The sequence below is a fragment of the Neolamprologus multifasciatus genome, chromosome 8, assembly GCF_963576455.1.
Source record: "Neolamprologus multifasciatus chromosome 8, fNeoMul1.2, whole genome shotgun sequence".
NCBI classification, from domain to species: domain Eukaryota; kingdom Metazoa; phylum Chordata; class Actinopteri; order Cichliformes; family Cichlidae; genus Neolamprologus; species Neolamprologus multifasciatus.
In genome coordinates this window covers 12,777,049-12,792,411 of record NC_140446.1, presented here as the reverse complement: position 1 = coordinate 12,792,411, position 15,363 = coordinate 12,777,049, and the positions used below count along the sequence as shown (strand labels likewise).

Genomic DNA, 15,363 nt, shown 5'->3' with positions numbered 1-15,363 from the left:
AAAGAAAACTGTTCAAAGCTACAGAGAGGCCCTTGTTTTGATCACCACTACAGTCGAGCCAGTTGGTAATGTTGTTGGTAGTAAGGCATTGTGTGTGCAATGTTTGCTTTGTTGTGCATTGTGTTACAGTTCAGCCAGAAGGCTTATTAAATGCAGAGGCCAGCATGCAGTGCTATCACTGATGGATGCAATCATAGAGAAAAAGGTTTTAATTCCAATGGAGGATGTCAAAGTGAGCACACAAAACACTGCAGCTGTGTGAGGAAACAAAAAGTTTGTAAGTTTATAGCAAGGGAAGGAAAGGCAGGACTGAAATGGAGGAACAGTGGAGAAAAAGAGGGACTGGAATATCCATGGCATCCATCTACTTAAGACAAGATACCGCAATCAAAGGTGACACATTGGCGTGTGCAAAAATCCAGATATGGAGGGAAAAGCTAAGCAGGAACACTTTCCAGCAGCAGCCTCTGCTCCCCTACTCAGCCAGCCCTCTGTGATGTGTGCCTGTGTCCACTGGGGGCTACAATTAGTCCATCAAACTCATTCAAGCCGGGGATCCACACCGCCTCTCCAATACCCCTTTCTGATTCTCCAAAGCCTGCGCTCCTCCAAAGAGACGGGCAACTTGTAAGACTAGGGGAGGTAGCCTTTGATGTGCCAGGTTTTACCTAGGCCTCCCTTTTTGCTCATATCAAGGCTGAGGAGATATAACAATTAAAATGGCGGACAGGCTGACGTCACGGCACGTGCTTGCACAGGCATGTGCCCACCTGTGCGCCTAGGACACTGGCCTTTGCAAGTAGAGGGAGCACCACAGCCTGCTGGAGCAATGAGAAGTCACATGCAAGTTCAGATATGCTCTTTATGCCAGTGCTATAAATCTGTCTTGTGGCTTCTCCTGGCTTCATATTGGCTGTTCCCCCCACCTCGTTTCCGTCTGTGTCTGTCAGTTAGGCGCTTTTTTCCCCCGTAGCAACATTTCACAACCTTTTTTTGGCCTGTAGCAGCTTAAACTAATCGAGAATTTTCATTGTTTATGAACTATTTAATTAATTTATAAAGCAAAAACATCCTCCATGTTGTTGTTGGGTTTTTCTTTTCATCTTCAGTTTAAGAATCTGCAGTCTTTCTGTTTTGCATTAATTAAAACTGAATAGCTTGGGTAAACAGGTAATCTGGAGGTGCCATCCTGGGCTATGGGAAGTTATGGTGGAGATTTTTCTGACATAACATATTTTATGTGTTTTTTTTTTTTTTTAATGTTTCATTTCATAGGCTTTTATTTTAAGTGTAGTCTTTCAAAATCACCCCCGACTTGTCATCTGCGTGTCAAAAGACAGAATGTGTCCAGAACCTAAAATGAACAAACTTAGAGCCTGTGGTTCAGGACGAGCTGCTGTGTTTCGTTGTGTAAGACCCAGCTTCACTTCTGTCTTTGCTCCAGTGGGGCTCGGTGGCAGCCAGCCAGGTAATTACACAGCACTGACTACCAGCTCGAAGAGAAAGGGCCAATACCACACACACATACACAAAAACACTTATTTGCATGCCCAAAGTATACAGCTCACACAGTCCCACCTGCACACACACACATAATCTGTCTTGCATTCTCTCTCTCTCTCTCTTCCCTCACACACACACACACATGCACACCGTCCCTGCCAAATACAAAGACTACATTATGTCAAGGAGGATTACAATGACTCCAACCTGACCCGGCTCTGCAGCCGCTCTACCTCTGGCATGAGTCTCCCTGAATTTACTGTTTGGGGCTAAAAGACTGTCCAAAGTTTAAACAGGTGTATACTTATGCAGATGCAACAAGGCTCAAACATGTGGTCTGCATTAGCTGCTGCAGTGAAGCCAAAGCTGGAGCAGGAACCGAGCCCAGCTTGTCACTTGGGGTTGGTGATCTATTCACTTTCCATGAATTCGGGAAGTGGACACTTCCTCAAATTCCAATATAAATGAATAAACGAGACGCTAGAAACATATGCTTATTTAATCTCCGGCATAATTCAGAATTGTGAGTGGACTGCTTTAATTATTTCCGAATTGTTGTAACTGAATTCATGCATGGGAGTAATGGGTTTAGCACTGCTCAAGTAAAGAAATAACAAGACAATCAACCACACTGAGCGCTTTTATTGGTTTTATTTAACTGCTTTAATCCTCGGCGTTGAACCCGGAGGCGCGCAGAGGTCGCAGCGTGACGTCACGGTTTCACAAAGCAGCGTAACGGAGTCACAACAAACTCTGCAACAGTCTGAAGACTTAAAACCACTTGAAAAAGCAGATATTCTTAATCATCATCAGTGCTGCAACTACACTAATCCCAACAGGCTTGCCACTTCCTTTGAGTTAGACTTCAAATATGAAAACATTGAAACTAAAGTGATATCTCACTGCAGTGAAATGTTTGTTTTTATTATCACATATTTCAAAAAAACTTCACATGAAGCTGTGAAGTCAATGAATCTATGGCCAGGGAGCAGCAACAACACGAGTTAGCCATTTCAATCTGACAAAAAGCACAAAAGATTCAAGGAGTGAGTCGGCATAAAGGCAAGTAAATTGCACCAGCAAAACAAAAGGGAAGTCATGCTTCAAGGAAGCAGGAGGTATTCTCTCTCCCTTGTTGGTTATTCCACACTATTTTTTTTTCCAAAGAAAGAATCTTGTTTAAAAAAAAAAAGAAAAAGGAAAGAAGGCATGGATTCCAGTGAATGCCAGTGAGAATCAAGCAAGCTATTCATGCTGCCAGTTGATTTAGGCACGCCTCGCTACACACCAATCAGCCCAGCCCCGGCCTCGCCAGCCACTCACTTGTCTGCCATTCCAACACAAGATGGAGACAGTGCCAAAAGTTCCAATTAAAATATCCATTTGTGATGTCTGTGCAAGAAAAAAAAAAGAAAAAGAAAACAAGGACCCGGCTTTTTCGATAGCGTAGGAGAAAATACAACAAAAGCTGCCAAAATTCTGTGGACAAGCCACATACTTAAGAGTTTTCTGTCTACACAAACTAAATAAGTACGAAGAGTGTGTATGTAGGCAGAATGTGTGTGTGAGGGAGACAGGGAGAGAGACGGACTGAGCGTGTGCGTGCACGGGAGTACGAGCGTCTTGTTATGGAGGAACAGAGCATGTTGCAGATAAGAGGCCGATGCTGTTCAAAGAAAAAGGCAGGCCGGTAAAGTGCGCGCCGATTCGACATCATCGCCTTACTGTCCCTTAATGAGCCTGGAGAGGAAGTCTGGTGTCCACAGAATGGGCTCCTGTCTCACTCCAATCACGCTGCCGGGCTTTTTATTCAAATCTCACACACAACTGTCACGCAGCCAGTCTGGCCGCGCTGTTTATCTTACTCCAGGAGGATGTTAACAAGACAAATGAATGAATAAATACACAAATAATGCGTTTAGGTAATGTTAATAATGTATGAATTGGAAGCTGCTTTTTGACAGTAGCGCTGCACTAAGGATTCTTCCCAACTTTGGTGACAAGCTTGTTTATTCTTTTCCCAGCATGCACTTCTCTGCATCTTTCGAAAGGCACCGTCTAGCCAGTGCTGGGCGTCTATAGCACATCTCGCTGATGAGAAAAAGCAGTCTGACACATTAGTTTAGACTTCTCTCCCATGAAAAGCAGCCAATACCCTGAGTATTGAGCCATCTCTCGCTTCATCCAAAAACCTCCAGGATGATGATCCTCCTTAATCTCCCACAATGCAGCTCTCCTTTTCACCCCATCACCATTCCCTCCTGCTATTACTTGACTGATTCCAGTGACGTCTTTAACGGGCCGTTCAATTAGAGCAGACGTTTCAGAACGGCTGGATAAATAAATACAAAAGCGTGCTCACACCTGCATAGGTATGCAAAAAGCAGTCGTATCACAGCGTCACCTGCCTCAAAGAAGTGTCCCAAACTTCGAGGACTATTAGAACAAACAAAAACAAAAACAACAAAAAAAAAAAAGGGAAAACAGGAGCAGAGGGGGAAAAATAAAAAAAAAACACTCAAAGAAACTGACTGAGTAGGAAAATAAGCATCACATCAAATTCCCTCCCCGGGCCGAGACAAAAGCGAGGCCTGGTACTCAGACACTGTCGACTGCGCGCACTTGGAAGACGGAGGGAAAAAAAATAACAACCCGCACATCAAAACCAGAGCCAAACAAATCCAAGAAAAGTTCAGATAGGTCTTCATTGGAACCGCAGAGAGGAACAAATCAAATAAATTGGGGGGTTAGTCTCGTTCAGGCTGCCCCGACAAACCAGGAAACACGGTTTAGAATATATGAGGAAGGTGACGGAGGACGATGCTAAATGACTCAGAAAGCAGATACCCCGTGTTTACCCCTGCAAACTCCAAAAGAAAAGCCCCCTCTCCTGTTATAACGCGGGTGGGAGAGAGAAAACTGAATTCGAGGCAGCTTAAGTGCTCTCTGGAATCACTCAGCATTCCACCGTCTCCGACACATACACATTCACCGAGACGAAATTTGACTGCGACAGTGTATTCATCCATAACTGCAAATTGTTCTTTGGGGAATTTGGCGGGGCTTCGTACACCCCACAACCCCTTCCCATCTTTCCCCGCTAGAGTCCCTGTATCCTTGGCCTTTCCAGAAAGCTGTCTCCATCACTCTCAATCACAAGCTGCTTGCTCATATGTAAAGAACAGACAGTTGCCAAAGCAATTGTGGGATCACTCCGTGCTAAATCATTATAAAACCAGAAATATCTGTGAGGCCACAACAGTGATCCGGGGCTTTTAAAGACGAAGGCAACAATAACTCATGGCCTATGTCCTTGAAGCACCTTCTGTAGTTGGATTATTGATTGCTTTCTGATTACTGTTTGCATTTATTAAATCTTTTAAGTACACGTTGCTTGTCTCAGATGCCTTCTCTCTTTCTGCCCTATAGGCCACAACTTATGTGCATCAGCACTGCTAATAAAGGGTTTAAATTTCTTACTTTAGTAAGAAAATTAAATGGTATATGTTTAGGAGACAAGAAAATAGACCTACCACTGCTTTTATTATTATAATTTCTAAATTTAATTTCCAATGCCATATTGTTTTATTTGCAGGCTCTACTACAGTAACTTGTGCGTGATTAAGGCTTTATACTGCCTTGGTCCGGCCCCTCGGCTATTCCACAGCCCTAAAGCGCCACAGCTGGCTGGGATATATGATCTCATTGACATCACTGACAGATAAGAGTGGAAAAAACTGTCTAAAACCCACCCTCTGGAGCAGTCTGAAGTCCATACGCTACCCTCACAATTTGAAAATTTGGCCATTTTAAATACAAGCGTCCTTCATTCTGACAGCATGAGAGAATATAAGGAAAAGGACAGTAGGTCCAGGTTCTAGTTACCAGATTTCTCTTAAGTGTACGTCCAAGTCTTTGATATTAAACAGTAATATATACTAAACACCATGCCTGTGCTGACTAAAGGATCAGACAAACAGCTGCTCCCCAACTTTGCTACTTGCCCCTGTTGTAGTCTGGTTGTTGTTGTAAACTGACAGTTTCCTACATAAAGAAAAAGCCTGACTTCTCTTTGTTGTGGCTCAAAAAAAAGGCATGCTCCTCTGAAAAGTGATTTTTTTTTCTCAACTACAGAAGGCTGTCATTTTGAAAGAAGCACAATACTGCAAACACACCTTCACTAGTTGTGTGTGTGTGTGTGTGTGTGTGTGTGTGTGTGTGTGTGTGTGTGTGTGTGTGTGTGTGTGTATATATATAGAGAGAGAGAAATATATAAATATATATATTCAACCGCCCGCTTTTTTAAAACTAAACAAAGGGCAGTGATACCTGCACAACATGCATGCTACAAAGAATTTGTGTATGTGTGTGCATGTGCTAACAATCAAGAGCCAAAAAACACTAAATTCTGCAGGCCACCCCTGGGATATATTCTCTAAATCTCTTCACCCCGTTCTCTAAAGTTCACTTCCAAACTTCCTGGAAAAAAAGGAGCAGAATTTTCTGAGGAAACACAAAGAGGGTTAGTGAGAGTAATAACAGCACGGAGTAATAACATTTTGTTTAATCCCGCACAATTCTGCCTCGTACCACAGTGAGAACAGCAAACCGGCAGGGGAGGTGGGGAGGTGAGGCGGTGCGGCGAAAAGAAATTGCCACTCCTGCAGATGGACCCGTGTTAGCAGCAGAAGTAAGAGGTAGGAGTTTGTCTGCAAGAGAAACGCCACAAACTCCTGAAAAGTTGCCATGAGCCACTGCTACCCTCCCACTGCCTCTTCCCTCCTCTTTGAGGCTCGGCTGAAACCTCAGGCCCTTCCTTACTACTGCCGGGAGGGGGGGAAAAAAATGAGGTCAAGGATCGCCTTACTCAGGCCTGCCTCCCCTATGGTCACCCCCTCTTCACCACCCCCCTCCCCACCCGCCCCGCTCACTTAAAACCTCATTCCATCACTGTGGCCAAATCCGCCTCGTCCGACTGTCACTCCGCCCTCCACCGCTCCGAGTTTCATTTCTTCCCTCCCCTCTTCTTTGCTACCACCCACCCTGCGCACTCAACCCGGTGCTAATTGGTAAATCTGTTGAACCATGTCATCCCTAACAATGAGACACCTGGAGCTCTGTCAAAACAAGTTTCCCTGTGAAACGGCCTCCAGTGTTAATACAGTAGCGTACCGAGACGCTGAGTCTGTTGTCACTCGCGAGGCTGACCACAGAAATGCAACCAGGGTATCGTCCTATCTGAGGACATGTCTCAAACACCAGCACACCCCGACTGCCAGCATGTGAGGATTGGTTTGTTGTAAATTAAGATTATTCATTAATATTACTCCTGAACCTTGACCCTGTTTCTTTGTGCAAATAAACTCTGACTTGATTGTCATGTTTTTCCAAAGCCTACTTAGTTAGGGGCTTTTGATCCACTCCTTGAAAGCCTGAAAGTCAGAGCTCAGGGTTAAATAGAGTCAAACTCCTGAATGCACTCACATAAAAGTTATATCATAACCTGACTATCTATCATCTAAATAAGTCACACCTTAGACACAAGGACACTACGCACACACACTCGTGTAGACAAAGATTTGTTTGTAAGACACGAGCACACACACACACACAGAAAAAGACAGACAGGCACACCCAACAGTGATCCTTACAGACCTTGTCAAACAAGTTCTAGCAAAGGCACTTGTACAAGAAGGGGGGGGGGGGGGGGGGGGGGAATCACGTAGACGGAGGAATGTTAACCACATTAACAGCTGATTTCCCTTCGGCCTGTTTTAAAGGGGCTATGTTTGGGGTTTTTTCCCTCCTAACAACAAAGGCTGCACATGGTGTGCAAAATCAACAAGCAATTGATTAGTCAAACAATTCAAATAAGCAATCCAGAGAGCCACGGACGTCTCAGAGGAGATTAAGACGTCTCTGATGGGCTTCGTAATGCCAGCCTCTTTCTGACTTCCCAATGCCCGACTGGAGCAAATCAAAACAAGGCTTAGCGATGTCCTCAGAATGTCAGCATTGCAGCAGAAACAGGACTAACTTTACCTGTGAGCTTTAACAAAGATTCCACAGAAGTTGTAACCAACGAGTTGCTGCTCTTTGATAAAATCTGGACCCAAATGCCAGGAATACGGAAAACTCTGAATATTCAAAACAAGTGCACAGACAGTGGCAGAGTTAAGGGTGGCCAGGGGTACCCACCGCCCTCACTGTCTAAAACAGTTAGCCAACCCACACAAGCAAAAATGCAGCCGGCAAAGGAGTTTTGCATATACAAACAGAACTGCAATTTCATCCATTTGATCATATTTTCAACTCCAATAACCTTATAAAAATTATTTGAAACAGCAATAAAAACAATAAAAAGTACGCAGGGTAGTCTGCATACTAGTCTCAACCTGGCTACCCCCATAAAAAAGGTCTTACCCTGCCACACTGCACATCTAAAAAGGACGTTACCCATTAAAACATGCATTATTTTTTTCTTACTCCTCTTTTAAAAAAAATGTTATCACTAGAAAGATCTGGAAAGTAAAAACAGTCATATGCAAAAACATCTTCAAAGCTGAATAAAGCTGAACATAAAAAGAAAAAGAAAATCCAAGAAGTTAAATGGATGTAAAAGAATGAAGCCTGAGCACCGTCCCTCCGGTACCATCTCCTGGATGAAGGCATTTTAGACATTCAAAAAGCACATTAGCATTAGAGCAGCAGCACTGAATTAGCGCAATAAACAGCAAAGCATAATCATCATCATCATCATCATCATCACCAGGATTTCATTTTTCATTCTTATTTTTGTTGCTGTTGTTTTAAATCATCAATTATCAGCTGTTAATTTGTGTGTGGAATCAACCAAAAATAAAATCCAAGAAGATATTTTTGGAATTCAAAGGTCTCTCACCAAATGAAATTGGTGAAGGCTCAGATCTGACTGTCCGGGGAATTCCCAGCGGAAGGGCCCCTGTAAGGCAAAGATGGACGTTCCCAAGTCACACAATTATATCAGCTCTCCATCTCTCATCTATTCTTTCTCTCACTCGTAAACTCTCACACACACACACGAACACACAGATATCTGCACTCAATCCCAGCCGGCCAGGTTTTATGCAGAAAGCAACGTGTTCTCCCTGGAAATAACGCATCCCCCTGGCCTTTTAGTTATTTAAGCAACTGCCTCATCTCTGCTGGCTCAGCTTTCTCCTGGGTGCGCGCTCGGCCCCGTTATGACTAATTTTACTCGGAGAGAATGGGAGAACACTGGCTCGGCACGGGGTTACGCGGTTGTCAGTACTGGCTGGCTGGTTGTTCAAACAGTATTTCACTTTGGGAGAACATTTCATCTCCTCAGCATGCGCACCTTCACATATGTTCAGCAGCAGTCAGCTGATCTAGGGACTTAGCGTCGCCACCATTTTGGCAAAAGCTCAAAATATTTTAACTGCAAACAGGCGACAGGATGAAAGGTGTCACCAGTCGTGCTTTTACTGATGGCAGAACAAATTATGCCTGAAATAAAATGATGGCGACTTTGAGTCCCTAGAGCAGAATTTTTAGGTGTTTTTACCTCTCTGATATAGGCATTAAAATTGTGAACTACATTACTAGGTTTTCAAATACCGATTTTTTTCTTTAAGAGGCATTCAGAGGTTAAACTGGCACATTTAAAAAGATTGATAATTTGCCTTATAGACGACAGGAGAAGAAAATAAGGGCTGGAGATAAAGAGCCAAGAGGGCGAGACACTTAACTATGTCTTTAAATTTAATACGCACACTTGACAAAATAAATTAAATATTTAACAATTTGTATTCTCACTAGGTGGCCTGTTAACAAGTTATCAGGTGTTTTAACACATTAAGGTGTTATGTTCCAAATCCTAGGAGCAAGAAGACTCTGAGCTTTGTTGTGGTGTTGTTGCTGACTAAGCCAACACTGAGTGGATTGTCTGTGGGAACAAGCCACCGTCCAGACTGCTGGACAGATACAATGACTGAGGTGCTCTCATTGTCATTGTCACAGTTCCCGGGCCTGACGCCATGTCTCAACTGCCTCAGATTTTGGCCCGAGCCGATGATGTAAGCGTGACCCCTTGAACAAACTCGTTGTCTGGAGAAGACGGCGAGTGACAGTGGACAGTCACAGCCGTCTCTAATCTGAGAGCTGGACGGCACCGGCAAGAAGAACTAGCCTATGTGGATGGAATCTTCAGTGGTGTTATGTGCTAAGTTGGATTTACATATTGGTGTATAGAATGACAAAATGCAGTATTAGTATTAGTAAACTCAACTAAGAAAATACTTGCACATAAAAGAATCAGATGAAAATTACTTGTTATGTTTGAGATGTGCAGTGAAGAACAAGGATTGATGCACGTGAACAAAAAGAAGACAAAAGGTGGGGTGGAGTAGAAGAGGTTATTTAGAAGAAGGCTTAAATGCAGAAGGAAAAAGCAACTTAAGGCTGACATAAGCCAGGATAGAGAAAGTGCGCTGGGTAAAGCCTATGGACAGTTTGTGGGTGGTGGCTGCTGACCACGGGGTCGCTAATTAACAAGAGAGAAGGCTAGGCCTCCCGGAGGCCTGGACGATTGTCTGGACAGCCCAGGTGCATGGCCCATTCAGACCACAGGAAGCTCCCTTTATCCCTCTTCCCTCAAAATGGACAGAGAAGTGGTCAAGGAGGGTGAATGTGATCCTGTCCCTTTCTAATGCTGACCTCGAGCAGCAGTCGCACGACTATAATAGGAATCCACTGTGGTCTGTCTTTTCTGAATGCATGGCTAAAGCTGCTTCCCCCCCCCCCCCCCCCCCCCAACCTAATATCAAAAATACAGTATTGTGTATAGTATAGTATAGTATATAGTATTTGTAGTATTTTCTTCCCAGCCTCCTTCTAGTATAGAACCGGTGAGAGCGAATGGGAGTAAAGTACGCATGTTCAACAGTTGCAAAAGCTCAGGTGGGAGGTCTTACAAGCCGTAAAAAATGCCCAGATTCCATCACTTCCTCCACACTAATTACCATACACTTGGAGCGAGTGCCCTTCTTCTCTTCATCCCTGAGCCCATGCTTCACTTCCTCTGACACACACACACGCACACAATGGCACACAGCGAGGTGCAGTCGGGAAATGGTTAACACTCCAGCCGTCCCCTGCTGCCAGTGAAAGCCCACAAAACAATGGAGACATTGTTCGTCCAGGACTAGACTCTAGACTCTAGGGTTGTGTACGCGTGTGCATGAGTGTGCACGTGGATGTCAGAAAGTAGACTGTGTGCGTATGCTCTTAACATGGACATGCCCACCCACCATTCCCAGAATAGCAAATTAGGAAATGTGATTCAATTAGAATGGCATATCTTGGTTTCTTGGTACTGGATTAACTAAAATTGAGAAAAAAGAAGAAAAAAACTTTCTGAAAGTTGACAAATGATGCCATGACATTACCAACATGAGCCTGGATTTCAGCTACGGCAATACTGTTATGCCATCAACACATGCTGTGTAAGAGGTGGATTTCCAAAACAATCTCATGTTGTGACATGTTGTGTTACCAGTTAACGCAATAATCCCTATCTAAATAAAAGTGTAAGACTGATTAAGTCACGCATATCTACTCCAAAACCTATCAACCAGCTTCGGGCTACTTCCTTTAGCCAAGTGTGCACAAACAGTCTTCAAGACCACAGTGTCAAATTAAACCCTCACAATAAAAAAGGCAAGTTGACAAAGTAAGGACTGTTTATGATCTTTCCCTCAGGAGCTGTGTGAGGCATAAAAATGTTTCTTGGAGTCTCTCCCTCTAGAAATACACATCAATAGGCAGATAAATATTGAATAACTTTCAACCAATGGCATGAAAGTTCAGCAGCGGCAGGTTTTGAGGCTGCCTGCGGGGTGGTCAGGCACTTCAAAAAGTCCTGCGTGCCCCCCTTTGAGGGCATGGTAAACAGGGGCATACACCGTGCCCTCAGAAAGACCAGCCGGCGTGAGGTCACTTCCTCTTTTTCTTGGCTGATCCTCCAGTGCTCCACCTCGAATGAGCCTTCCAGACAGAAATGACACCATCTGTCTGCATCTTTGTCCCTGCCCATCTCTCTGTGCCTTAACTTTCTCAGAGGCTTTATCTGCAGGCATCGATGTCTTTCCTTCTTTCTCCGTCTTTATATTGTTGTTTTAACTGTCTCTGGGTCACTCAGGCTTCAGATTGCTGTTATCGACAGGCCAATCAAGAGGTTCTTATCACTGTCGAAGCAGCCTGTTAGCGCTCCAGGCAGGAAGAGTCAAGGTGATTGAATGTTTCTTTGCATTTGTAAACAAAAAGAAGCTACCGTTTACAGCCCAATTGATTGATAAGGGGATCACGTACTAGATCGTGCAGACCTACATCTTGTAGATGTAAAAAAAGAAGACGAAGAAGAAGAAGGAGGGAAAAAAAGGCTTGACCGATGAGTGACACCTGTGGGAGTCCGCGTGAGGTTATCATTGGAATTCACTACGCTGTACACAGTTATCTGTCTTTTCTATATGTATGACAGCCGATATGATGCAAACCAGGGAAACATTCAATCACACTTCCTTCTCAGTCAGAGGTGGATGCTGGAGCAGGATGGAAGGAGTGGCAACAATACAAGCTGCAGTTCACATTCAATTTCATCACTTGTACTAACAGCCAGTTGTGTGCCTATGCAGCCATGCTGCAATGCCTCTGATCTTACCAGCCTGTGTACTCTATCAAACAGATCACACTGGGGTTGGGCAATATGACCACAGATATTACAATATATTCTCCCATATTGATCACTGTCAGTACTAATCACACTAAGAGTTTAAGAGCGCTCTCACTATTGCAATGTGATATTTCTTTGGCTCTCTGCTTACAAGTAAAGCCCAAAGAAAGCAAAAAGCACACCAAAAGGTTTATTTAGAATTCAGATGAGGTTTTAATTATCAAATCCAACTCACAGCCCTGTAAAAACCCATTTAGGAGATTGAATTGGGAAAAGGTTGCTTAGGCTCACTATTATTTTTGGCCAGAAATCACCTATTCAGTCCCAAACTAAATTGTATCCATGCTCAAAGCCCATCTGTGCCCACGCTAGGCTCAACTGTTCCTTTTTACTAGGGGTTATGTTGGATAAACATATGTACATGTTGCTGCTATCTGCAAACTAGATGACCTACAGTGTCCAATGTTTATCTGTGGTACTGGCTAAATGTAAAAGAGCTAAATGTTTATAATAAGGATTTATTTTCCGCCCACCAGCTTAAAAGAAAACAAGATAAACGAGAAAATAAAATACGGTCTGTTTCAGAATGTCACAACTGCAGCATCCCTATTTTTAACATAACTTTATTCATCTTTATTTGTTTTAAAGCAGCAATTTTCTTGTTACATTTAATCCCACTTTACTGCCTTAAAGTGTCCTTTGGCATAAAATGATCCAGGATTTTATTAAACTTGGGAGAAAACTGATCTGGCCACGGCTTCGCTTCTCTTCATGCATTTTGCTTTTACATCTCCCTGATCTATTACTTATGACCAATTTATGTCTTTATGTCTCTTATCTTTTGGTGTAACTCAATAGGTACGGTCTCTACTTTTCACTGTTGCGAGCTTATTTCTTCCATCAGTCTGGTTGTCCATCTTTCTTGTTTCATGTTTGTTTTTGCCCCATAGCCAATTTCTGTTTTCTGAGCTGGTGTTGCCTTTTTTGTTCCAAGCCTATTACTGTTTCATGCTTGACTGACTGTGTGGCGTTGTAATGGAGCTTACTCTCTGTCTCCTAAAAATCAGATGTTTACATTTATAAAAATGTGCTTTAATTGCAATTATAGATCATTTTAGCAGCCAAATGAGGTCTCTAATTAAAGCAGTTTATTACAGAAGAAAAGCAGCATGACGTCACCCCCAGAGTCTCCAAAGTTAGAGCTGCAGTGCTTTTTCTTGTCCTTAAACTTCTTCATGCGGGGAAGAAACGTGAATTGTGCTGCACGGGTTGATGCGTATGTGAGGTGGTATTTACAGCCATATGACTCATAGCAGGATAAAACCTCAAGTATTTACCTGCAGCGTTTGCTGCCTACGACCAGTTTAATGACTTCAGAGAAGTTGGGACTCTTTTTCTCAGCGTCTCCGAAAATAACAGTAAGAAGAGGCCCCCTGAACTCTTTGGTATAAAAATAACACTAGCATCGCAGGCGAAGATAAGGAGGGCCTTAGCTGGGCTTGTTTTGTTCAGAATAACACTGTCATCACTGGCTCTTTGTCTTGAAGACCACTTTTGACAGGGTTTCTGTTTTAAATAAAAAGCCTTGTCAAGTCCTGCTATTTTTAAGCTATGTTGTGCTTAACTTAAATAGCCAAAAACACTACAGAGGCTTTGGTTTGCCAACTTTTCAGCAAGCGTTCGAGCACGTATTTACTACACACCATAAATGTAAGTGAACTGATCAAATGTCATATGTGACTCAGAGGGACACCGTGTCTTGACAGTGTAATCTGCGTGACAAAAATCCTTACTAAGTTTGGCGTGAGCTCCAGAGTCATGATGACAACTGTGCAGCAAACACAAAAAAAAAAAAGGGGGGGGGGGTTTACTTTGTAGCCATTACCACAGGAGATATTATACTCACGAGGATACAAACTTGGAAGGTTTCTCCTTCTTAAATTTTCATTTTCATAACAGTTAATGCACTCCAAACAAAAGTAACAACTGTGCCAATAACGGCCCAGGGCGTTGATGGCCACCTCACTAATTCTGCTCAATCCCTACTCTCATTGATTTTCTTGGCTCGCTAACCCTGTGACCACATACGTACACCTCCCCATTTTCAACCTCTCCGCTGACCTCCTGAAAACTTTAAGCCTTTGGCTAACTATGAAGTTCATATTCAACTGTTCAATCTAGAACTGCTAGCCTCTTAGATATTGACATGCCTGGGATAGATGCTCTGTTATGTGCATGTACTGAATATGGCCCTATGGCTGTCCAGCCAACTCTCCTGCCAGAGTACTCCTCCAACTACATGGGTAGGGTAATCAATGCTGAAGGAACGCCCACACTTCTCTCAAAGGCGGTGTATTAGCAGCCCAGCGTTAGCCTATTCTCATGAAAGTTGTCAACACGAGACCAGTTTTTCCACCATCAGCCAGCTCAGCCTGCCCCGGGAGTTATCATTTTTCCCTGAGATTACAGCACCTGCCACAGCGGCCGCCCCTGATCGCACTTGCAAAACCTCTGCTTTCTGGGACCCACGAAACTACCCTTGTCAAAGCGTGCACCCGCACAAAAAAGAAAAAGTTGATATAAAATTGACTGGGTGGTTAGTGACTGTGTTTAGGGTAAATGCAAACAGTTATGCGTATTCAAGTCCAAGGGTTTGTTTCTGTTCAGCTCCGTCAGTCGTGAATGAGGGAAGAAAGAGATAAAGGACCGAACGGCGTATTACTTACAACGATGTGTGCCGGTGAAGGGGACCTGGCATCTTTAAGTGCTTGTCTACTTTGAAGACTTCCTGGTTGAACATCTAGCAGGGGCCATTTCATCTGTAGGTACTGAATGGCAGAAAGGAAACAGAATGGAAAGAAAGAAACAAAACATGTTAACAATGCAGAAAGCAAAAACCAAAAGACCAAATTAAAAAAAAGACAAAAAAAGGGGGAGACGACATTTCTTGACAAGTGTATGGATGTGGAAACTTAAAAACATGGAAACGCAAATAAAGATCTAAAGGCGGATGGTAGAAGGTGGTGAGGATGGGTCACAGCAGCAGCAGTGGCAGCAGCAGCAAAACCAAATCATATCAGAAACACATAGCACACATGTGGAAACCAGGCTCCATCGCAGGTTTAGAGCTC

The 15,363-nt window shown here is 43.4% G+C and overlaps 1 protein-coding gene across 21 annotated transcripts in view; it reads right to left on the bottom strand.

Moving 5' to 3' along the window:
- Positions 1 to 15,363, bottom strand: part of tcf7l2 (transcription factor 7 like 2) — a 119,040-nt gene that overhangs the window by 42,777 nt on the left and 60,900 nt on the right. For 12 of the 21 annotated variants that reach the window (XR_014875817.1, XM_085171073.1, XM_085171075.1 and 9 more), the window contains 2 exons: positions 14,959 to 15,060; positions 8,405 to 8,464 (listed from right to left, as the gene is read on the bottom strand). The exons of 2 other annotated variants lie outside the window; for them this stretch is intronic. Coding sequence is in view for 18 of the 19 variants with exons in the window: in XM_085171073.1 (XP_085027199.1) it covers positions 8,405 to 8,464; positions 14,959 to 15,060 (162 nt within the window). In the remaining variant the exon portion in view is untranslated. The remainder of the gene's footprint in view (positions 1 to 8,404; positions 8,465 to 14,958; positions 15,061 to 15,363) is intronic. 7 more of the 21 variants (XM_085171083.1, XM_085171085.1, XM_085171088.1 and 4 more) reach the window with 1 other exon arrangement.